The 22,952-nt window shown below is 40.9% G+C and overlaps 1 protein-coding gene and 1 long non-coding RNA gene across 2 annotated transcripts; one reads left to right on the forward strand and one right to left on the reverse strand.

The window, feature by feature from the left end:
- Positions 1 to 837: 837 nt before the first annotated feature.
- LOC132997078 (uncharacterized) lies at positions 838 to 1,431 on the forward strand. The gene is made up of 3 exons (XR_009677168.1): positions 838 to 969; positions 1,089 to 1,182; positions 1,274 to 1,431. It is a non-coding gene; the product is annotated as an uncharacterized LOC132997078 (long non-coding RNA).
- Positions 1,432 to 2,830: 1,399 nt separating this feature from the next.
- Positions 2,831 to 10,743, reverse strand: LOC132997082 (uncharacterized). The gene is made up of 8 exons (XM_061067414.1): positions 10,702 to 10,743; positions 9,284 to 9,598; positions 8,714 to 9,037; positions 4,310 to 4,411; positions 4,103 to 4,228; positions 3,604 to 3,641; positions 3,221 to 3,376; positions 2,831 to 2,851 (listed from the first exon to the last, which is right to left on the reverse strand). Exons 1-8 carry the CDS (start codon positions 10,739 to 10,741, stop codon positions 2,831 to 2,833), a joined length of 1,122 nt encoding a protein of 373 aa, XP_060923397.1. The 5' UTR covers positions 10,742 to 10,743.
- Between the last annotated feature and the right edge of the window lie 12,209 nt (positions 10,744 to 22,952).

A 22,952-nucleotide genomic window follows, 5' to 3' on the forward strand; every position in this document is an offset into this window, starting at 1 on the left:
TATTTTTTCAGTGTAATATTTAATCCCCCATGGACTGCACAGTGACAAAACACAGCAGCCGGCTGTTTGGATACAACATACATCTCCACTCAGTTTGATTATTATTTTAAATATAAAGGAGACACAATATAGAGCTTAAATTCCTTCATAATTTGAACTTCAATTGTCTAATTGTTGTTATTAAACTTTCTCAGTATTCCATTAAAACAGTCAACACTTTTATCCAAAGCGACTTACGATAAGTGCATTCAACTATAAGGTTACGAACACAGAACAGCGTGAATCATGTGTGTAAATGTACTAAACACCAGAAAAAATAAACCTGGCCTCAGTCAAATACTCATCCCATATGAAGTAACCGCTGCTCACGTCACCCGCTCGCGTCATCAGCTGATGGACTCGTCCAATCAGAGCCTCGTAAACGCCGTGCAGCAGCGTCGAGTGTCCCGCAGACAGGAAGCGGGTCGTGTTTAGCTTGTCCCGTACGAGTGACTCTGTCTTCGGGGTAAATAACTTGCTGAAGTCGACACGACGCTGTTCCCTGGAGGAGAAGATGAGTGCGTGTGGAGGCAGAGCCGCGGGCCCGGTGTGGACGAGTCGAGGCGGAGAAGACGGAAGCACAGTCCCTGAGTTACGGTGAGCTAGAGACGCCATGCTAACCACTAAGCTAACTGGTACATCTGAAAGCATGTCCGCCACTCTTTGGGATAGCGAGAAAGTTGCTAAAATACGAATACAGCATCGAGTGCTGGAGCAGATCTAGTGCATGTGTAAATATGTATGAATTACTTAGATGTAACAGTTTGTTCTCGTTAAGTTTTTTCACCAACGTGACTTTTTTCTGTATGTTTTCACAGCCTCAGCCCCCCCCCCCCTCCACACACACACACACACACACACAAACAAAGAGGCGTTAGGCTGAGACGCTGAAAGTCCGGATTTAAAGTGCAGAAAATTAAGCCATTGAATGTAAGTAACTGTTTTTGAATTGTTTTGGTGTTTTTTTGCTGTGGATCTTCCAACGGTGATGCAGCGCGGCTATTTCCGTTTATTAATAATAAAGTCATGTTACATGTGTTGTTTTCCAGCTGCCTGTCCATGACGTACAAAGACACACTATGAGCCAGTATGATCCGACCAGACCTTACATCAGCATTGAGGAGTTGTCGGAGAAGTAAGAGGGTAAGGTTATATTCATTAAATAATTTTCCAGTTACATGTAAAGGTGTATGTTGTAATTGAACTGTGCTAATTTTACTGAATGTGTCTACAGCTGATTGAAGCGGGACAGATGACATGGATCCATCCTTCCACAGCCAGGAGCGCACCGACCTGTGTCCCACACTTCATATAAGACTGGAAGCTACACTGATCTCACAGCTACACACCACAGACGTCTACACACTGGAGAAGAGTCCCACAAAGAAGTCATGACCCAGAGGCTGCAGAGAAACATTTCAAGCCTCATCTGAGTTTTTGTACAATATTTTTGCTGTATGTAAATAAAGCTTTCACTCCACATATACCTTGTTCACATTTGTTCCCTGTACAATATGTTCACCTATAACATCAAGCATCACATGAATGTTTAGTTTTAATTAACTGCAGTGCTTTTGGTAAAGGCTTACTTATAAATAATAATAAATATTAATATATACATTTTTATTATAAATATTGTGTGGGAGGGGCTTACCCCACGTGCGGAATGCTGTGACCCCACGTGTGCACTGCAATGACCCATAAGGTGACCAATAGCAACACTTCTACCAACCAATCACGAGTGACATTAGTTTCAAGGGTCTGTGGTTTCCTCCAATGGTGAGTAGAGAGAGGTTCTAGCCAGCGGCTGGACTCCGATTCATATGCTAATTAGATCACACGTCGCGATCGGTCCGCGAGGCTCAGCGAGCCCCCCCGCGGCTCTCTCCTTTGTTCTCCAAATCCCCCTTAAGGTCCGCAAACGCCGATAGACCCACCTTGTCTTCACTGGCGAACGCCGAGGTAACATCATGGAAACAGTTGGTTACAGCAGGGGATTAGGCCTGTCCGTAGAGGTTCACTGTGACAATAATACTGCTTTTCGTCTAGTGCCAGTCACGCTCCTCCTCTGATAGTTGCTGGACAAATCTCTTTTGTGTTTCATAAACAATCCTTGACTCGGCTGACGCCTTGTGGGTCAGTGTTGTTGTTCATTGGAGTAAAGAATATTGTGTTCCTGCTCTATCGGCTGTATGTTCTGTTTGTGTAAACATTCGGATCCTCCAATCAAAACAACTTTCTATCTTCCCTCCAGAACCTGGAGCAGCTGCTTGAACTCTGTGTGATGTTGAATGAATCTAAGGGAGTTATGCTTTAATATAAAAGTTAAGTATGAGAAGAAGTTAAAGTACAGTGTATAGTGTGTCACAGATTTATCCCACAACAGGCAGCGGCTCTCATCAGACCTTTTATCAAGACAGGTGTGAGACTGACCAGGGATGTGACGCACACACATTCTAACTTCAAGATTAACACAAAGCAGCAATGGTTATTATAAATCATTTGTGTGAAGGCCATATATCTGGCTCAAACTGCTCCTGCCCCCACCCTCCTGCTTCATTGTTTAGACTTTCAGTTCTAATGCCATCTTCACACACACACACACAGACAAGCTAAAGTTTAAAATCCCAACACTTCCTGTCGACCAATGAGAGAGGAGACGCTGAAGTGACAGATCATCTACTGAAGGACGGAATAGACGACATCATCCTCATCGGGGGGGGGGGGGGGGGGGGGGCTGTTGGCAGAGCCTGTGGCCCTGTTGGTATAATCCCCCCCGATCACAAGAGAGTCAACCTGAGCTGTCGTCAGCCTGGAAAAAGAAAACAGACAAAGTATATTTGTGTGACTTTACTTTACTATTGTGTTATTACACTTAAAAACCACCTCCTCTGAAGCTTTGACTCTAAATGATCAGAATTGACTAAATGAACAACAGCTGTTTGACAGAAGACTTCTTAGTAAAATGTTCACTGACGCAGGCTTAGAAACTTCTATTGACTTCCATTCTATTTACGGCCAGTGGAGTCGCCCTCTGCTGGTCAATCGAGAGAACACAGGATTTGTACGAAGTCTCTGTCCGTCCTTATTCACAGTCTACGTTTCCTTCACGCTGTTTCTGGATCACCTTCATGTTTAAATGACCTGGTAGAGATTTTAATGTCGTAACACTTTTCCTTACATTGTGCTGAGAAGTAGCAGCAGTGACAAAGTTGTCGTCATCACCGGCTGTGACTGGTTGTGTTGTGCTGTACTTGACGTTAGAGTAATCTGGAGAGATTTCCACAGCAGCAGGAGGTCGGCCCTCGTGTCCGATATCATTGTTCTCGGGGTCGGGCTGCAGGAGACCAAGAGTGATTTAAATAAAATCAACAAAACTAAACCATTTAAATATCAACATGTTATAATCTGCTCCTCTTTGAGGGAATCTGAATCTGTTTCTTTAAGATCTCTCTTCTTTTTAACTTTTAATAACTCTCTCTTCTGTTCAAATCTTTTCTGGATGTTGGTGGACAAAGTTTTGTCACCTCAGGGACGTTTGTGTTACTAACGACTGAAACTCACCTCAGGGACAGAAGCAGGATCCGTCTCCACCGGAGGTTCTGAAAACACAAGAGTAAATCAAACTGGGTCCTGAGTTCACATCTGGAGCTTCAGCAGCAGAAGGTGACAACACAGGTTCTTTGAGTCCAATCACAACCTTCTGTTCTATTATATCTATCTATCTATCTATCTATCTATCTATCTATCTATCTATCTATGTATCTTCTAGTATTTGTTATACTATTTGTCCTAGTATTTGTCCTAGTATTTGTTCTAGTATTTCCTTGTGTCTGACCTGAACGTGTTTTGGACTTAACAAGTGTTTTCCTCTGTGTTTGATTCTGAGTAAGTTTTCCTTCTTCTCCTTATTTCTGCACGTAAACGTTGGAACTTGTGTTTCGTGTTTGCTGCTGAATCAGATTCTGGGTTTTTCATATTCACTGAAAACTGAAGATCCAGTTGTTGTGTGTGTGATCAACATGTGTGTACTTGTGTGTGTGTCTATTTCCTGTTGCCTCACCTCTGGGTCTGTTAGTCCTGTTTCTGCAGAACATCAGTGCGGCCCCTGATAACAGGATCACGATGACGACCAGCGTCAGTCCCACAGTCAGAATCAAGTTCTTGGTCGAGAAGGACGTATCAGCTCCTGAGCATTAATACAGGACACATATTAAATCTGTGTTTCAGCTTCAACAGGCGCTGAGAAGACGCAGGTACATGTGTTTACCTGTGGTCTCAGGTGTCTGGTCCTCAGACTGGTCGGTGGTATCAGGTGAAGCTGATGAACGTGTGAAACTGGAGCTGGAACTGGGAGATGTTGTTGTGGAGTCTGAGGGAAAAATACACAGATTCACAGAAATCCTGACGACAGATGATCCTCAGAGAAACTACAAGTCACTTATTCACAAACTGGAAAACCTTTCTATAAGATTTAGATCTGGATCAAATCCATGAATTATTACCTGAAAAATCAAAAAACATAAAAACGTCCTATTTCACAGTGTTAAAGAAAGATAAAGAAAATATCTTGGATCTGTCTAAGAATTTCATTAAATTAAATGTAAATGTTAATCTTCCCTGAGCCAACATCCTTCCACCAGGTTTACTGGAAATCTGTCATCGTTCTAACAGACGGACGAAAACCAACAGAACAATGTGTTAGAGTGTTAGAGCTTTAACTTTAGGAAGCTTTAACTTTAGAGCTTTAACTTTAGGAAGCTTTAACTTTAGAGCTTTAACTTTAGGAAGCTTTAACTTTAGGAAGCTTTAACTTTAGAGCTTTAACTTTAGGAAGCTTTAACTTTAGAGCTTTAACTTTAGGAAGCTTTGACTTTAGAGCTTTAACTTTAGGAAGCTTTAACTTTAGGAAGCTTTAACTTTAGGAAGCTTTAACTTTAGAGCTTTAACTTTAGGAAGCTTTGACTTTAGAGCTTTAACTTTAGGAAGCTTTAACTTTAGAGCTTTAACTTTAGGAAGCTTTAACTTTAGGAAGCTTTAACTTTAGGAAGCTTTAACTTTAGAGCTTTAACTTTAGGAAGCTTTAACTTTAGAGCTTTAACTTTAGGAAGCTTTGACTTTAGAGCTTTAACTTTAGGAAGCTTTAACTTTAGGAAGCTTTAACTTTAGAAAGCTTTAACTTTAGAGCTTTAACTTTAGGAAGCTTTGACTTTAGAGCTTTAACTTTAGGAAGCTTTAACTTTAGAGCTTTAACTTTAGGAAGCTTTAACTTTAGGAAGCTTTAACTTTAGGAAGCTTTAACTTTAGAGCTTTAACTTTAGGAAGCTTTAACTTTATGAAGCTTTGACTTTAGGAAGCTTTGACTTTAGGAAGCTTTGACTTTAGGAAGCTTTAACTTTAGGAAGGTTTAACTTTAGGAAGCTTTGACGTTAGGAAGCTTTAACTTTAGGAAGCTTTAACTTTAGGAAGCTTTAACTTTAGGAAGCTTTAACTTTAGGAAGCTTTAACTTTAGGAAGCTTTAACTTTAGGAAGCCTTAACTTTAGGAAGCTTTAACTTTAGGAAGCTTTGACGTTCGCTCCAGTGGAAACTTACCATCTGCGACAATGACTTTGAAGTCTCTGTGTGATTCTTCACCCATAGAACATCTGTAGCTTCCTGAGTCGGAGCTGATGAGCTGTGTGATGGTCACAAACAGAGATCCTCCATCTCCTTTATTTTGTGGTAAATACTTGATGCTGTATCTGCCGCTTCGTGCTTCGCCACCACTTGTTTTGAAGAGAACGTTCTTTGTCTCTCCACATTCTTCTCTGCAGAAGTATTTACTTCCTTTGGGGTTAGGGAAGAAACATTCAACAGTGACGTCTCCTCCACTTCTCTTATAGAGCTGGTTTCCTTCAGATCTTCCGTCCAGCCGAGCTGTTGAGAAGACAAACACCTGTAGTTAAAGAATCAACACGTAGGAAGCTTTAACTTTAGGAAGCTTTGACTTTAGGAAGCTTGAACTTTAGGAAGCTTTAACTTTAGGAAGCTTTGACTTTAGGAAGCTTTAACTTTAGGAAGCTTTGACGTTCGCTCCAGTGGAAACTTACCATCTGCGACAATGACTTTGAAGTCTCTGTGTGATTCTTCACCCATAGAACATCTGTAGCTTCCTGAGTCGGAGCTGATGAGCTGTGTGATGGTCACAAACAGAGATCCTCCTTCTCCTTTATTTTGTGGTAAATACTTGATGCTGTATCTGCCGCTTCGTGCTTCGCCACCACTTGTTTTGAAGAGAACGTTCTTTGTCTCTCCACATTCTTCTCTGCAGAAGTATTTACTTCCTTTGGGGTTAGGGAAGAAACATTCAACAGTGACGTCTCCTCCACTTCTCGTATAGAGCTGGTTTCCTTCAGATCTTCCGTCCAGCTGAGCTGTTGAGAAGACAAACAACTGTAGTTAAGAATCCACACGTAGGAAGCTTAAACTTTAGGAAGCTTGAACTTTAGGAAGCTTTAACTTTAGGAAGCTTTGACTTTAGGAAGCTTAAACTTTAGGAAGCTTGAACTTTAGGAAGCTTTAACTTTAGGAAGCTTTAACTTTAGGAAGCTTTAACTTTAGAGCTTTAACTTTAGGAAGCTTTAACTTTAGAGCTTTAACTTTAGGAAGCTTTGACTTTAGAGCTTTAACTTTAGGAAGCTTTAACTTTAGGAAGCTTTAACTTTAGGAAGCTTTAACTTTAGAGCTTTAACTTTAGGAAGCTTTGACTTTAGAGCTTTAACTTTAGGAAGCTTTAACTTTAGAGCTTTAACTTTAGGAAGCTTTAACTTTAGGAAGCTTTAACTTTAGGAAGCTTTAACTTTAGAGCTTTAACTTTAGGAAGCTTTAACTTTAGAGCTTTAACTTTAGGAAGCTTTGACTTTAGAGCTTTAACTTTAGGAAGCTTTAACTTTAGGAAGCTTTAACTTTAGGAAGCTTTAACTTTAGAGCTTTAACTTTAGGAAGCTTTGACTTTAGAGCTTTAACTTTAGGAAGCTTTAACTTTAGAGCTTTAACTTTAGGAAGCTTTAACTTTAGGAAGCTTTAACTTTAGGAAGCTTTAACTTTAGAGCTTTAACTTTAGGAAGCTTTAACTTTATGAAGCTTTGACTTTAGGAAGCTTTGACTTTAGGAAGCTTTGACTTTAGGAAGCTTTAACTTTAGGAAGGTTTAACTTTAGGAAGCTTTGACGTTAGGAAGCTTTAACTTTAGGAAGCTTTAACTTTAGGAAGCTTTAACTTTAGGAAGCTTTAACTTTAGGAAGCTTTAACTTTAGGAAGCTTTAACTTTAGGAAGCCTTAACTTTAGGAAGCTTTAACTTTAGGAAGCTTTGACGTTCGCTCCAGTGGAAACTTACCATCTGCGACAATGACTTTGAAGTCTCTGTGTGATTCTTCACCCATAGAACATCTGTAGCTTCCTGAGTCGGAGCTGATGAGCTGTGTGATGGTCACAAACAGAGATCCTCCATCTCCTTTATTTTGTGGTAAATACTTGATGCTGTATCTGCCGCTTCGTGCTTCGCCACCACTTGTTTTGAAGAGAACGTTCTTTGTCTCTCCACATTCTTCTCTGCAGAAGTATTTACTTCCTTTGGGGTTAGGGAAGAAACATTCAACAGTGACGTCTCCTCCACTTCTCTTATAGAGCTGGTTTCCTTCAGATCTTCCGTCCAGCCGAGCTGTTGAGAAGACAAACACCTGTAGTTAAAGAATCAACACGTAGGAAGCTTTAACTTTAGGAAGCTTTGACTTTAGGAAGCTTGAACTTTAGGAAGCTTTAACTTTAGGAAGCTTTGACTTTAGGAAGCTTTAACTTTAGGAAGCTTTGACGTTCGCTCCAGTGGAAACTTACCATCTGCGACAATGACTTTGAAGTCTCTGTGTGATTCTTCACCCATAGAACATCTGTAGCTTCCTGAGTCGGAGCTGATGAGCTGTGTGATGGTCACAAACAGAGATCCTCCTTCTCCTTTATTTTGTGGTAAATACTTGATGCTGTATCTGCCGCTTCGTGCTTCGCCACCACTTGTTTTGAAGAGAACGTTCTTTGTCTCTCCACATTCTTCTCTGCAGAAGTATTTACTTCCTTTGGGGTTAGGGAAGAAACATTCAACAGTGACGTCTCCTCCACTTCTCGTATAGAGCTGGTTTCCTTCAGATCTTCCGTCCAGCTGAGCTGTTGAGAAGACAAACAACTGTAGTTAAGAATCCACACGTAGGAAGCTTAAACTTTAGGAAGCTTGAACTTTAGGAAGCTTTAACTTTAGGAAGCTTTGACTTTAGGAAGCTTAAACTTTAGGAAGCTTGAACTTTAGGAAGCTTTAACTTTAGGAAGCTTTGACTTTAGGAAGCTTTAACTTTAGGAAGCTTTAACTTTAGGAAGCTTTAACTTTAGGAAGCTTGAACTTTAGGAAGCTTTAACTTTAGGAAGCTTTGACTTTAGGAAGCTTTAACTTTAGGAAGCTTTAACTTTAGGAAGCTTTAACTTTAGGAAGCTTGAACTTTAGGAAGCTTTGACTTTAGGAAGCTTGAACTTTAAGAAGCTTTGACTTTAGGAAGCTTGAGCTTTAGGAAGCTTTAACTTTAGGAAGCTTTATCTTTAGGAACCTTTAACTTTAGGAAGCTTTGACGTCTGCTCCAGTGGAAACTTACCATCTGTGACAATGACTTTGAAGTCTATGTGTGATTCTTCACCCATAGAACATCTGTAGCTTCCTGAGTCGGAGCTGATGAGCTGTGTGATGGTCACATGCAGATATCCTCCTTCTCCTTCATGTTGCCTTAAATACAAGATGCTGTATCTGCCGCTTCGTTCTTCGCCACCACTTGTTTTGACGAGAACGTTCTTTGTCTCTCCACATTCTTCTCTGCAGAAGTATTGACTTCCTTTGGGGTTAGTGAAGAAACATTGAACATTGACGTCTCCTCCACTTCTCTTATACAGCTGTTTTACTTCAGAGCTTCCGTCCAGCCGAGCTGTTGAGAAGACAAACATCTGTAGTTAAAGGATCAACACGTAGGACTGACAGCAAGTGTTTCAAACAGGTACTGCAGCCCATATTCAGTTATCAGTCGTCTCCCGTCTCTGCAGTTTGTCCAAACGGCTGCAGCACGAGACAAGAAGCAAGAAAAGAGACTCACCTCGGGGCCTCCAGGTCATTTCAACGTCTCTGCTTCAGAAAGAAGGACGACACAGTTTTATGTATTTCAGTTGAAACTCACCATCAATGACGATGATCCCAAACTCCCGATACGAAGAAGAATCACTGCCGAGGCCAAACTGGTACGTTCCAGAGTCAGACTTGCTGACCTGTGTGAAGGTCACTGTCAGATCTCCTTCAGCGTCACCTGTTTTCTCATATTTGATGCTGTATCGGCCGCTCTCCGCTTCATGTCCTTCTGTTTCAATGAGAACATCTCCTGCTTCACATGGTCCCCGACATAACTTCCTGCTTCCAGATGAACGGAAGGGATATTTGACGGTGATGTTTCCTCCTTCATTAGCTGAGTAGTAGGTGATCCCTTCGCTGACGTCATCTGAACAGTCACACAAGAACAGTCACACAAGAACAGTCAGTAGATTATTATCATTAGTGTGATAATAACTGAACATCTACACAGAGTCTGAGGTAAAACACAGAGACTGAATGATCCTGTTTTCATTCACATCTTTCTTTTTACTCCATCCTCTTTTATTCTTACTGCAGTTTCTCTGTGTTAGTAAAGATTTCATTTAAACTGTAAAAGTGAAAGTTAATTCCATTGAAACTGATTATTTATGGGACGTCAGAGTTCAACACACTGACCGACTGAAGAATATGTAAATATGGTGGATATCTGTAGAACGCTTACTGAACACAGTCATTGGGACAAAATGGAATTATGTATTAATATTGATGCATGTAATTATTTTTACAATTAATATTTAATTATTTTATTTTCTTAATCATTATGATCAAACTTATTATTTAATTTATTGTCATCTTTCTAATTGTTACTATTTTAGATCTAAGTTGTGTTTCCAGCATTAGTCCTGTCTCATTATCGTTATAAGAAGAAGAAGAAGAAGAAGAAGAAGAAGAAGAAGAAGAAGAGGAAGGAAGCGTTATCACTGACTAAGCAGTGTTTTAAAATGTGGTTCTATTTGTGTTGTGTTAACACACAAACTGAACGCTTTGTGGTTTGAATCAGTGTTTTACTGCCATAGAACACTTGATGTTAGCATGATGACTCTTCACTGGCCGTCACACGGGCGAGGTCGACCAGCTTATAGTACTCAAGTGTGTTTCTCTGTGGTAACAGCTCACAGTTTTGGAACCGATGCCTCAGGGGAACTGTACTTTTCCTCCTGTCCATAACTGTAATAGTTGTTTTCCTAATCATCTGGATATTGGGCCGGCTCCTCAGTCAGGTCCTTGTGACTCCTTACTTCCTGCTACAACCTTCTAGGACCCATTCAACATGAGGGGGACACAGGATTGTAAATCTACATCTTTTTAATTTAATTATCTGAGACAAAAGCAGATTATAGTGGAAGGAGACATTTTGAGATCTGAAATAAGGATCGGGCTGAATCTCATCGATCAGACAGAGAAGAGATTTTCCTCTGAGTGAGTTTGATAAATGATGAAGATACTCACACAGGAAGAAGCAGCAGATCAAAGTGTAGCAGACCTTCATGTCGAGGCTCTGATGGTTGAAGCTAATTCTGCTCTTTCTTCACTGATAAATATGGAACTTGACACTTCTCTAATTAACAGAGTCCCTCCCCCCCGACACCACACACAGCATCATCTTCATCACCATTCATCCACTTTCTGTTTACCTTCACCTCCATGACACACATCTTGATTACACCCAGTGAATTTTATTTACACTCTTACAGAAATGTGTCCAGGATGTGCCTTCATATTTCAATATAAAAACAGTTGTGATGGCCAATGAGTTATCAGATATATTGTTGAACCTTGAAACATGTTCCCACGTCTCCACATGTGAGAGTTCAGGAGTTTTAAAGGATCCTGATGAGCTGTTGGACTCAGACACATGTTTTAAAGGTAAAGTCTCAGTAGGATTTCTTTCTATAAGGAGGATCTCACTGATTGGAGGATCCCACAGAGTTTTTAGGACATTGTACATTTTGAGTTGGTGAGGTTTAGAATCTGATTGTGCTGTAGATACATTTTGGAGTTATAGGGTCAGGTGTCGTCCTTTCAGTTTAAGATCTGTTGGAGGCAGTGAAATGAAAAGTTTGTCAGATTCTCTGTGTTCAACCTGGATCACAACTTTATTCTGTTCGGAGCAGCATCTGGGTCCTAGAAGGTTGTAGCAGGAAGCAAGGAGTCAACGGATCCGGTCCTGTCTACATCCAGGACCTGGTCAAACGTTATACCCCAGCCCGTTCACTCCGCTCTGCTTCGGCCAATCAGCTCGTTGCTCCTTCACTGCTAAACACTCATCACACTCACGACTGTTTGCTGTCCTGGCTCCTAAATGGTGGAATGAGCTCCACATCGACATCCGGACATCAGAAAGTTTACACATCTACCGCCTCAAACTAAAAACATTCCTCTTCCGACTATACCTTGAATAAGAAAAAGAAATTTAAAAAAAAATTACTAACAATTTTTGAAACTAACAATTTAGTAGCACTTAAATGCCACTTATAGCATTTTGTAGTTTTGCTTTATTTTTGAAGAAATTGTACTTTCTTGATTCTTGTTGTTCTTGGTTTGTACCCTCGGGGTTGAATGCACTTATTGTAAGTCGCTTTGGATAAAAGCGTCAGCTAAATGAAATGTAATGTAATGTAATGAAATCTGAGTGTGATGTCAGAGGAACTGTGAGAATATGGTTTATTACAGTTCAACTTCCACAAGTTCAGATAAAGAGGACAAGTTAGTTACTCATTGAATAAACTATCAAACTAATTAATTTAACTTTAATTAGGATCAAAACCTAATTGGGCCAATGAGCTGCTCAAGAGTCAGGAACTCTGAAACCCTGCAGCAGGTGTGAGGCGCTGCAGCAGAGAACCAGCAGAGGGCAGAAGATCTCTGCTTCACTGGTGATGAGCTGGAGATGTTGCTCCTCTTCAGTGAGTCTGCAGGAGCTCAGCACGTCACTGACACCAACTGGTGCAAACACAGGAAACTCAAACCACTGGATCTGCTGCTGGTTTCTCAGGGTCAGAAAACAAACTGAGCACAGGAACAAGCTCCTGGTCTGGATTCACACAACCTCATGCTTTGTGTGAACAGAAGAAACTAAAGTATTTATCTGTTACACACTGCCACCTACTGGGACAGTTACCACATTTCAATAACCTGGCACTACGTACTACATATCGTTTCAAAAACGATTTGTGTATATGTTATATTTTATACATATTTAAGTAATATCTCTCTATAAAAACATGTTTTGATTTTATTTCATGTACCCATGCAGACGGTTCTGGTGATTTTCTATTTCTAGTTTCAGAGAGAAACAATAATCCATACTCACAACTTCAGTCCATCAAGCTACATGTGTTGGACTGTGGGAGGAGAGTAGAGAACACACAAACACACACACACACACACACACACACACACACACACACACACACACACACACACACACACACACACACACACACACACACACACACACACACACACACACAAACACGCTTCCTGTTTGTAAAATGACAGTGTTTGATGAAAGTCCTAGATTGTGTTTCCACTGACCTGCAGTACCAGACATGACCAGACTAACAGCTGCATATTTATTAATTTACCTTTTTGTATTTTTGTATTTTAAATTTGTATAATTGAATAAAGCAGAGAAACACAATTTCTCGTAACCAATATATTTTATGTTAATCCTGATGCTCCCAAAAATAACCAACACGACAATAAACTTAAACATGAATTATTTGTCTTCAACCTGTTTTAATTTTCTGTGAGCATAAAACATTGTCATCTTAAATAATATAAAGCTAAAATAAGACTGAGAAAAAACTTTTGTCTTCATGTGCTTCAGATTATCCTCAGCTGCTTCTGTCAACGTGTTCGTTTATCCCAAATATGAGAAGAGCCGGTTTAATTCAACAGGTATTTATTAAGAAGCAATGAAACGTTAACAGCATAGCTATGGGCGCTCATGCACAGCCTCGGCTAAGTCAGTAGCACGGGGAAGTCAATAGTTGCGCCAAGAAGACGATGATTGCAATATTTATAACAGTAGGTATAATTTGATTGATCAAAATAATGAAGGGGTGTCACCGTAAATCAATGTGGTTCTCCCTTGTTGGTGCACAGGCGTAGATCCACGCCTCCTGGCACTGGAACCAGGAAGTGACAAGGAGCTGCTCCCAGTCACGCCCCTCCTCTAAAAGTTCTGGGCAAATCTCTTTTGTGTTTCATAAACAAGCCTTGACTCGGCTGACGCCTTGTGGGTCAATGTTGTTGTTCATTGGAGTAAAGAATATTGTGTTCCTGCTCTATCGGCTGTATGTTCTGTTTGTGTAAACATTTGCATCCTCCAAACATAACAACGCCTTTCTATCTTCTCTCCAGAACCTGGAGCAGCTGCTTGAACTCTGTGTGATGTTGAATGAAGCTAAGGAAGTTATGCTTTAATATAAAAAGGTGTGAGACTGACCAGCGATGTGACGCACACACATTCTAACTTCAAGATAAACACAAAGCAGCAATGGTTATTATAAATCATTTGTGTGAAGGCCTTATATCTGGCTCAAACTGCTCCTGCCCCCACCCTCCTGCCTCATTGTTTAGAGTACAGTTCTAATGCCATCTTCACACACACACACACAGACAAGCTTAAATTTAAAATCCCAACACTTCCTGTCGACCAATGAGAGAGGAGACGCTGAAGTGACAGATCATCTACTGAAGGACGGAATAGATGACATCATCCTCGCCGGGGGGGGGGGCTGTTGGCAGAGCCTGTGGCCCTGTTGGTATAATCCCCCCCGATCGCAGGAGAGTCAACCTGAGCTGTTATGCCTGGAAAAAGAAAACAGACAAAGTGTATTTGTGTGACTTTACTTTACTATTGTGTTATTACACTTAAAAACCACCTCCTCTGAAGCTTTGACTCTAAATGATCAGAATTGACTAAATGAACATCAGCTGTTTGACAGAAGACTTCTTAGTAAAATGTTCACTAACGTAGGCTCAGAAACTTCTATTGACTTCCATTCTATTTACGACCAGTGGAGTCGCCCTCTGCTGGTCAATCGAGAGAACACAGGTTTTGTACGTAGTCTCTGTCCGTCGTTATTCACAGTCTACGTTTCCTTCACGCTTTTTCTGGATCACCTTCATGTTTAAATGACCTGGTAGAGATTTTAATGTCGTAATGCTTTTCCTTACATTGTGCTGAGAAGTAGCAGCAGTGACAAAGTTGTCGTCATCACCGGCTGTGACTGGTTGTGTTGTGCTGTACTTGACATAAGAATAATCTGTAGAGATTTCCACAGCAGCAAGACGTCGGCCCTCGTGTCCGATATCGTCGTACTCGGGGTCGGACTGCATGAGACCAAGAGTGATTTGAGTTTCATTAATCTACAAAACTAAACCATTTAAATATCAACATATTATAATCTGCTCCTCTTTGGAGGAATTAAATCTATTTCTTTAAGATCTCTCTTCATTTTAACTTTTAATGACTTTCTCTTCTGTTCAAATCTTTTCTGGATGTTGGTCGACAAAGTTTCGTCACCTCAGGGACGTTTGTGTTACTAACGACTGAAACTCACCTCAGGGACAGAAGCAGGATCCGTCTCCACCGGAGGTTCTGAAAACACAAGAGTAAATCAAACTGGGTCCTGAGTTCACATCTGGAGCTTCAGCAGCAGAAGGTGACAACTATTGACAATACACCACTGTTCACACACATACACATACTTTAACGTGTAGTCAGATACTAATAATGTCCTTTCAGCGTAAACACACATACATTCTTCTTCTGCTTCTCAACTTCAGATACACACACACATATCTCCAGCTAGTTGCAAGATTGAACATTCTCATGCTCCGTATCAAACAGGGAGTCTGACACACAGCAGATTAGACGTAGGGGAGGCTTTCTCTCACAGTGTTTTCATGAATCACTTCATTATATTAAATTCTGAGATGTCCTCTCTCCTGTGAAATTATCAGTCTTAGAATGCTTTGAGGCCGGGGCACTATGACCTCTGGTTTCACTTCACTTCACACATGTAATGAGCACACACTCAGGCAACATGCTTATGAACTCTGGTGGCCACAACAGTGGCGTGCACGTACAACGTCATCAACACGCAACGCCAGGAGGAGGACCCAACGAGCCAGAAAGGCAGGACTGCATTGTGCTCAGACCAATCCCAATCCAAGAAGAACCTCTGTCATGCCCAGTATCAATATATAAGCTTTGTGCGCACTCTGTCTAAGCGCCATTTTTCCTGTGCAGTTTACTGTGTAGGATCAGTGGACCATGCATGATCATTTGCTAGACACAGCAGTTTCCTGACCTGTGACCTCTGAATAAACCTGCTTAATTTTAACTTGAGAATGACGCCTCCTGCCTTTGATTTCCACCCGCAACACAACACAGGTTCTTTGAGTCCAATCAAAACCTTTTGTTCTATTATATCTATTTATCTATGTATCTTCTAGTATTTGTTAAACTATTTGTCATAGTATGAGTTATAGTATTTGTTGTAGTATCTGTCCTAGTAAGTTTTCCTTCTTCTCCTTATTTCTGCACGTAAACGTTGGAACTTGTGTTTCGTGTTTGCTGCTGAATCAGATTCTGGGTTTTGATCTCGATGATTTTCATATTCACTGAAAACTGAAGGTCCAGTTGTTGTGTGTGTTATCAGCATGTGTGTACTTGTGTCTGTGTGTATTTCCTGTTGCCTCACCTCTGGGTCTGTTCGTCCTGTTTCTGCAGAACATCAGTGCGGCCCCTGATAACAGGATCACCATGACGACCAGCGTCAGTCTCACAGTCAGAATCAAGTTCTCGGTCGAGAAGGACATATCAGCTCCTGTGCATTAATACAGGACACATATTAAAATCTGTGTTTCAGCTTCAACAGGCACTGAGAGGACGCAGGTACATGTGTTTACCTGTGGTCTCAGGTGTCTGGTCCTCAGACTGGTCGGTGGTTTCAGGTGAAGCTGATGAACGTGTGAAACTGGAGCTGGAACTGGGAGATGTTGTTGTGGAGTCTGAGGGAAAAATACACAGATTCACAGAAATCCTGACGACAGACGACAGATGATCCTCAGAGAAACTACAAGTCACTTCTTCAAAAACTGGAAAACCTTTCTTTCAGATTTAGATCTGGACCAAATCCATTAATTATGATCTGAAAAATCAATAATGAAAAACGTCCTATTTCTCAATGTTAAAGAAATATAAAGTTAATATCTTGGATCTTTCCTCAAATCTATAAAATTGAATTTAAATGTAAATCTTCCCTGAGCCAACATCCTTCCACCAGGTTTACTGGAAATCTGTCATCGTTCTAACAGAAGGACAAAAACCAACAGAACGATGTGTTCGAGTGTTAGAGCTTTAACTTTAGGAAGCTTTGACTTTAGGAAGCTTTAACTTTAGGAATCTTTAACTTTAGGAAGCTTTTCTTTAGGAAGCTTTCACTTTAGGAAGCTTTAACTTTAGGAAGCTTTAACTTTAGATCTTTAATTTTAGGAAGCTTTAACTTTAGGAAGCTTTAACTTTAGGAAGCTTTAACTTTAGGAAGTTTTACCATACGGAAGCTTTACCATACGGGGCTTTAACTTTAGGAAGCTTTCACTTTAGGAAGCTTTAACTTTAGGAAGCTTTAACTTTAGGAAGCTTTAACTTTAGGAAGCTTTAACTTTAGGAAGCTTTCACTTTAGGAAGGTTTCACTTTAGGAAGCTTTAACTTTAGATCTTTAATTTTAGGAAGCTTTAACTTTAGGAAGCTTTAACTTTAGGAAGCTTTAACTTTAGGAAGTTTTACCATACGGAAGCTTTACCATACGGAAGCTTTAACTTTAGGAAGCTTTCACTTTAGGAAGCTTTAACTTTAGGAAGCTTTAACTTTAGATCTTTAATTTTAGGAAGCTTTAACTTTAGGAAGCTTCAACTTTAGGAAGCTTTACCATACGGAAGCTTTACCATACGGAAGCTTTAACTTTAGGAAGCTTTAACTTTAGGAAGCTTCAACTTTAGGAAGCTTTACCATACGGAAGCTTTACCATACGGAAGCTTTAACTTTAGGAAGCTTTAACGTTCGGAAGGTTTAACTTAAAGAAGCTTTGACGTTAGAAAGCTTTAACTTTAGGAAGCTTTATCTTTAGGAAGCTTTAACTTTAGGAAGTTTTAACTTTAGGAAGCTTTAACTTTACGAAGCTTTAACTTTAGGAAGCTTTGACGTTCGCTCCAGTGGAAACTTACCATCTGTGACAATGACCTTGAAGTCTCTGTGTGATTCTTCACCCATAGAACATCTGTAGCTTCCTGAGTCGGAGCTGATGAGCTGTGTGATGGTCACAAACAAAGATCCTCCTTCTCCTTTATTTTGTGATAAATACTTGATGCTGTATCTGCCGCTTCGTGCTTCGCCACCACTTGTTTTGAAGAGAACGTTCTTTGTCTCTCCACATTCTTCTCTGCAGAGGTATTTACTTCCTTTGGGGTTGGGGAAGAAACATTCAACAGTGACGTCTCCTCCACTTCTCTTATAGAGCTGGTTTCCTTCAGATCTTCCGTCCAGCCGAGCTGTTGAGAAGACAAACAACTGTAGTTAAGAATCAACACGTAGGAAGCTTTAACTTTAGGAAGCTTTGACTTTAGGAAGCTTGAACTTTAGGAAGCTTTAATTTTAGGAAGCTTTAACTTTAGGAAGCTTTAACATTAGGAAGCTTTAACTTTAGGAAGCTTTAACTTTAGGAAGCTTTAACTTTAGGAAGCTTTAACATTAGGAAGCTTTAACATTAGGAAGCTTTAACATTAGGAAGCTTTGACTTTAGGAAACTTTGACTTTAGGAAGCTTGAACTTTAGGAAGCTTTAACTTTAGGAAGCTTTGACTTTAGGAAGCTTTAACATTAGGAAGCTTTAACTTTAGGAAGCTTTAACTTTAGGAAGCTTTGACTTTAGGAAGCTTTAACTTTAGGAAGCTTTAACTTTAGGAAGCTTTAACTTTAGGAAGCTTTAACAACTTCTCGTCGCCATGATAAGTCCCAGCCCTGTCCCGTTGTTATCTTGACAGAAGTGTTTTATTTCATATGTTAAATGGTGTTAGGGTTAGGGTTGCATTTATTTGATTTGTATTGAAGTTCTTTTTTACTAGTTAAACACGTCTTTTGCCCCCTGATTAAACAAACCTGTGCTGCTGCAAATTATAATATTTCAGTATTTCCTGTAGGCAAACTTCTCACTATCCCCGCTTTCCCTCACGCTACATTCAGGAAGTTTTAACATTAGGAAGCTTTGACGTTTGCTCCAGTGGAAACTCACCATCTGTGACAATGATTTTGAAGTCTCTGTGTGATTCTTCACCCACAGAACATCTGTAGCGTCCTGAGTCAGAGCTGATGAGCTGTGTGATGGTCACGATCAGACTTCCTCTTCCTCTAGTTCCTTTTATATACTCAATACTGTATCTGCCGCTTCGTGCTTCGCCACCACTTGTTTTGAAGAGAATGTTCTTTGTCTCTCCACATTCTTCTCTGCAGAAGTATGCACTCTCTCCAGAGTTAGGGAAGACACATCGAACAGTGACGTCTCCTCCACTTCTCTTATAGAGCTGTTTTACTCCAGAGCTTCCGTCCAGCCGAGCTGTTGAGAAGACAAACATCTGTAGTTAAAGGATCAACACGTAGGACTGACAGCAAGTGTTTCAAACAGGTACTGCAGCCCATATTCAGTTATCAGTCGTCTCCCGTCTCTGCAGTTTGTCCAAACGGCTGCAGCACGAGACAAGAAGCAAGAAAAGAGACTCACCTCGGGGCCTCCAGGTCATTTCAACGTCCCTGCTTCAGAAAGAAGGACGACACAGTTTTATGTATTTCAGTTGAAACTCACCATCAGTGACGCTGATCCCAAACTCCCGATACAAAGAAGAATTACTGCCGATGCCAAACTGGTACGTTCCAGAGTCAGACTTGCTGAGCTGTGTGAAGGTCACTGTCAGATCTCCTTCAGCTTCACCTGTTTTCTCATATTTGATGCTGTATCGGCCGTTCCTCGCTTCATTTCCATCTGTTTCAATGAGAACATCTCCTGCTTCACATCGTCCCCGACATAACTTCCTGCTTCCAGATGAACGGAAGGAATATTTGACTCTGATGATTCCTCCTTCAATATCTATGTAGGTGATGATCCCTTCGCTGACATCATCTGAACAGTCACACAAGAACAGTCAGTAGATTATTATCATTAGTGTGGTAATAACTGAACATCTACACAGAGTCTGAGGTTAAACACAGAGACTGAATGTTCCTGTTTTCATTCACATCTTTCTTTTCTCATTCCTCTTTTATTCTCACTGCATTTCCTCTGTGTTAGTAAAGATTTCATTTAAACTGTAAAAGTTAAAATTAATTTTATTGAAACTGCATGACACCAGTGCTACTCCCAGAACATGGAGGCAAACAGAGACCTGTGGCTTTATCTCATCAAACCTTGATCCTGATGCTGCCGGCCTCCTGCTTGTCTCAGAGCTGCAGCAGCTGCACAGAAGGCTAAGAAGGCGTCCAGGGGTTTAGTGGGACACCCCCCCCCCCCCCCCCCCACTCACTCTTCTGGTCCCACATGCTGTGTCTATGATTTAGTTGGAACAGAAGACGTCTCATCAGTCTGCTGCACGCTGGCTTCGTTATCATGCTGTTCTGTTGGAAATGTCTAACATCACTGAGAACAGATGTAATGTTCTGAACCCAGCTCCTCTTCTTCCAGCAGAAGGAGACGGTGAACAACACAAATGTGTAGCAACAAGAACTGAAGTTTGTTTGTCCAGACTTACAGGAAACACCACTGCAGAAGACGCCTTAGGGGAACTGTACTTTTTCTCCTGTCCATAACTGTCATAGTTGTTTTCCTAATCGTCTGGATATGGGGCCGGCTCCTCAGTCAGGTCCTTGTGACTCCTTACTTCCTGCTACAACCTTCTAGGACCCATTCAACATGAGGGGGACACAGGATTGTAAATCTACATCTGTTTAATTTAATTATCTGAGACGTATGCAGATTATAGTGGAGGGAGACATTTTGAGATCTGAAATAAGGATCGGGCTGAATCTCATCGATCAGACAGAGAAGAGATTTTCCTCTGAGTGAGTTTGATAAATGATGAAGATACTCACACAGGAAGAAGCAGCAGATCAAAGTGTAGCAGACGTTCATGTCGAGGCTCTGATGGTTGAAGCTAATTCTGCTCTTTCTTCACTGATAAATATGGAACTTGACACTTCTCTAATTAACAGAGTCCCTCCCCCCCGACGCCACAGACAGTATCAGCTCCATCACGATTCATCCACTTCCTGTTCAGCTTCACCTCCATGACACACATCTTGATTACACCCAGTGAATTTTATTTACACAGAAATGTGTCCAAGATGTGCCTTAATATTTCAATATGAAAACAGCTGTGATGGCCAATGAGTTATCAGATATATTGTTGAACCTTGAAACATGTTCCTACGTCTCCACATGTCAGAGTTCAGGAGTTTTAAAGGATCCTGATGAGCTGTTGGACTCAGACACATGTTTTAAAGGTAAAGTCTCAGTAGGGTTTCTTTCTATGAGGAGGATCTCACTGATTGGAGGATCCCACAGAGTTTCTAGAACATTTTACATTTTGAGTTGGTGAGGTTTAGAATCTGATTGTGCTGTAGATGCATTTTGGAGTTATAGGGTCAGGTGTCGTCTTTTCAGTTTAAGATCTGTTGGAGGCAGTGAAATTAAAAGTTTGTTCGATTCTCTGTGTTTAACCTGGATCACAACTTTATTCTGTTCGAAGCAGCTTTCTGCTCCTCTTCAGTGAGTCTGCAGGAGCTCAGCACGTCACTGACACCAACTGCTGCAAACACAGGAAACTCAAACCACTGGATCGGCTGCTGGTTTCTCAGGGTCAGAAAACAAACTGAGCAAAGGAACAAGCTCCTGGTCTGGATTCACACAACCTCATGCTTTGTGTGAACAGCAGGTTCCAGGTCTCCACAGAGATTCGGCTGCTCGTTGGTCCAGATGAACCCTGGACATTAGGATCTTCTTCCTGTAACTCTGCGACCACAGACTTTTTGTGGTCTGTGGTTTTATCCCTCTATGACGTGCACATCCTGCAGGTGGTGCAACGGCTCAACAGCTTGTTGAGTGAGACTCACACTAAAAGAGATTTAAATTGATTTCACTTGGATGCCTGCAGCAACGAACCCCTCCTCTTTTCAAGCTGTTTGTTTGTGTGGTAATTTAACTCAAAGAGATGTCATCATGTCTGCCTGCACCTTGTTTTCTCTGGTTCCTCCATCGGTGCAGCAGCAGAGTCGTCTCCGCCTGTCAGTGTGATTGATTGGTCCTGTCACCATGGAGACAGAGTGTTTACGAGCTGCTCTGATGTTATTCCAGCTTCCACCCACTGTTCCCTCATCCACGTTTATCCATCTGGAGTTTATTCATTCTTTCTTCCAGCTCGGTCTGACCATCCTCTTCTTCTCTGCCTTGCTGTTTTTTAATCATCCCTCATTGCTTCTTATTTTTCAGTTTGACTTTTTTAATCTTCATTCTCTCCTCTTTCATCTGTATATGATCATACATCCCTTACAACCTGCTGTTTTAAATGTGCTGTGCCATGAAGAAGAATATAAATCTCTCTACCTCCATCCTGCTCTTCCTCCTCCTCCTCTTCTTCCTTCAGATCTCTAACCCCCCTCGGCTCACTGCTTTCTTTCCCTCACTCCCTGTGTTCAACCTTCAGCTCAACTTCTCTCCCTCTGATTCGCTCAGTGTTGGAGGGACTGGATCCGAGAGACGAGAACGTTTTATTGGCCCTTGTTGTCACCTTCTGACGCCTTTAGTGCAATGAATCCTGGGATAAGTTAGGCCTGAGAATAATTCCCTTGTTCATTCTCTGTAATGGAAGAACACATTTGAAGGAGCCTTGGTAATGGGACGGCCTAGTTGTGCCACTCTGCAGTAGCTTGAAAATCATTGTCCTAACCTGAAGTCAAGAAGTATTTCCTGTTACGTGAGCTCATCTCTCTTCTGATCAACAGCATGATTTGAATCTCCTCAATGTTCTTTCTGCAGTGCTGATCTTCTGCATTACTGACACCTGGTGGACTGGAGTTCATTAAGCAGGATATTTTACATCATCTCCCCTGTTTTTTTGATCACGTCTAGTCTGAGTGAATCATCATGGTTCAGTTACTCAGGGTCAAAGAAAACAAATAACAGTCAAATGTAGGAAACAATATTAATATTTTGAGCTTTTCTATCCGATGTTCGGCCTGAAGAGGAAAACAAAAGAACAGGGAACATTTTACTCGTTATTTCATTATATTTCATTTAATTAACTCTAATTTTTTTGCACTTTCACGCCTTTCACTACTAAAAATTGTCTGCAAGGCTTCGTACACTACACGACTTGAGATCAAGAGTTGTGTCCAATAATCCACAAAGTTCAGTACTTAATTCATGCATTATAATATCTCCTGTTACACAGGCAGAGCACATCATCCACCATCCTGCTGCGATCATCAACCTCATGACCTCACAATTTAATGGACATAATATCAGCAATGTAACATGTAGTAATAAGGTAAAAAATAAACAGTCACGTAACAATCATATCGGTCCCCTGGAGTCTTTGCAAGGCATTGTGGGAAAATTATGCACCTGTAAATTGAAAGG

The sequence above is a fragment of the Limanda limanda genome, unplaced genomic scaffold (genome assembly GCF_963576545.1).
Source record: "Limanda limanda unplaced genomic scaffold, fLimLim1.1 SCAFFOLD_157, whole genome shotgun sequence".
Taxonomy (NCBI): Eukaryota; Metazoa; Chordata; class Actinopteri; order Pleuronectiformes; family Pleuronectidae; genus Limanda; species Limanda limanda.

What these genes read in the sequence shown, in the direction of transcription:
- LOC132997082 (XM_061067414.1), bottom strand. Translation starts at nt 10,741, where the DNA reads ATGAAGGTCTGCTACACTTTGATCTGCTGCTTCTTCCTGT. An exon ending in CAAAGTCATTGTCACAGATG is followed by an intron (nt 4,412 to 8,713) that starts GTAAGTTTCCAC and finishes TTTTTCCCTCAG; the next exon opens with ACTCCACAACAACATCTCCC. An exon ending in CTGCTACTTCTCAGCACAAT is followed by an intron (nt 2,852 to 3,220) that starts GTAAGGAAAAGT and finishes TTCTTTTTCCAG; the next exon opens with GCTGACGACAGCTCAGGTTG.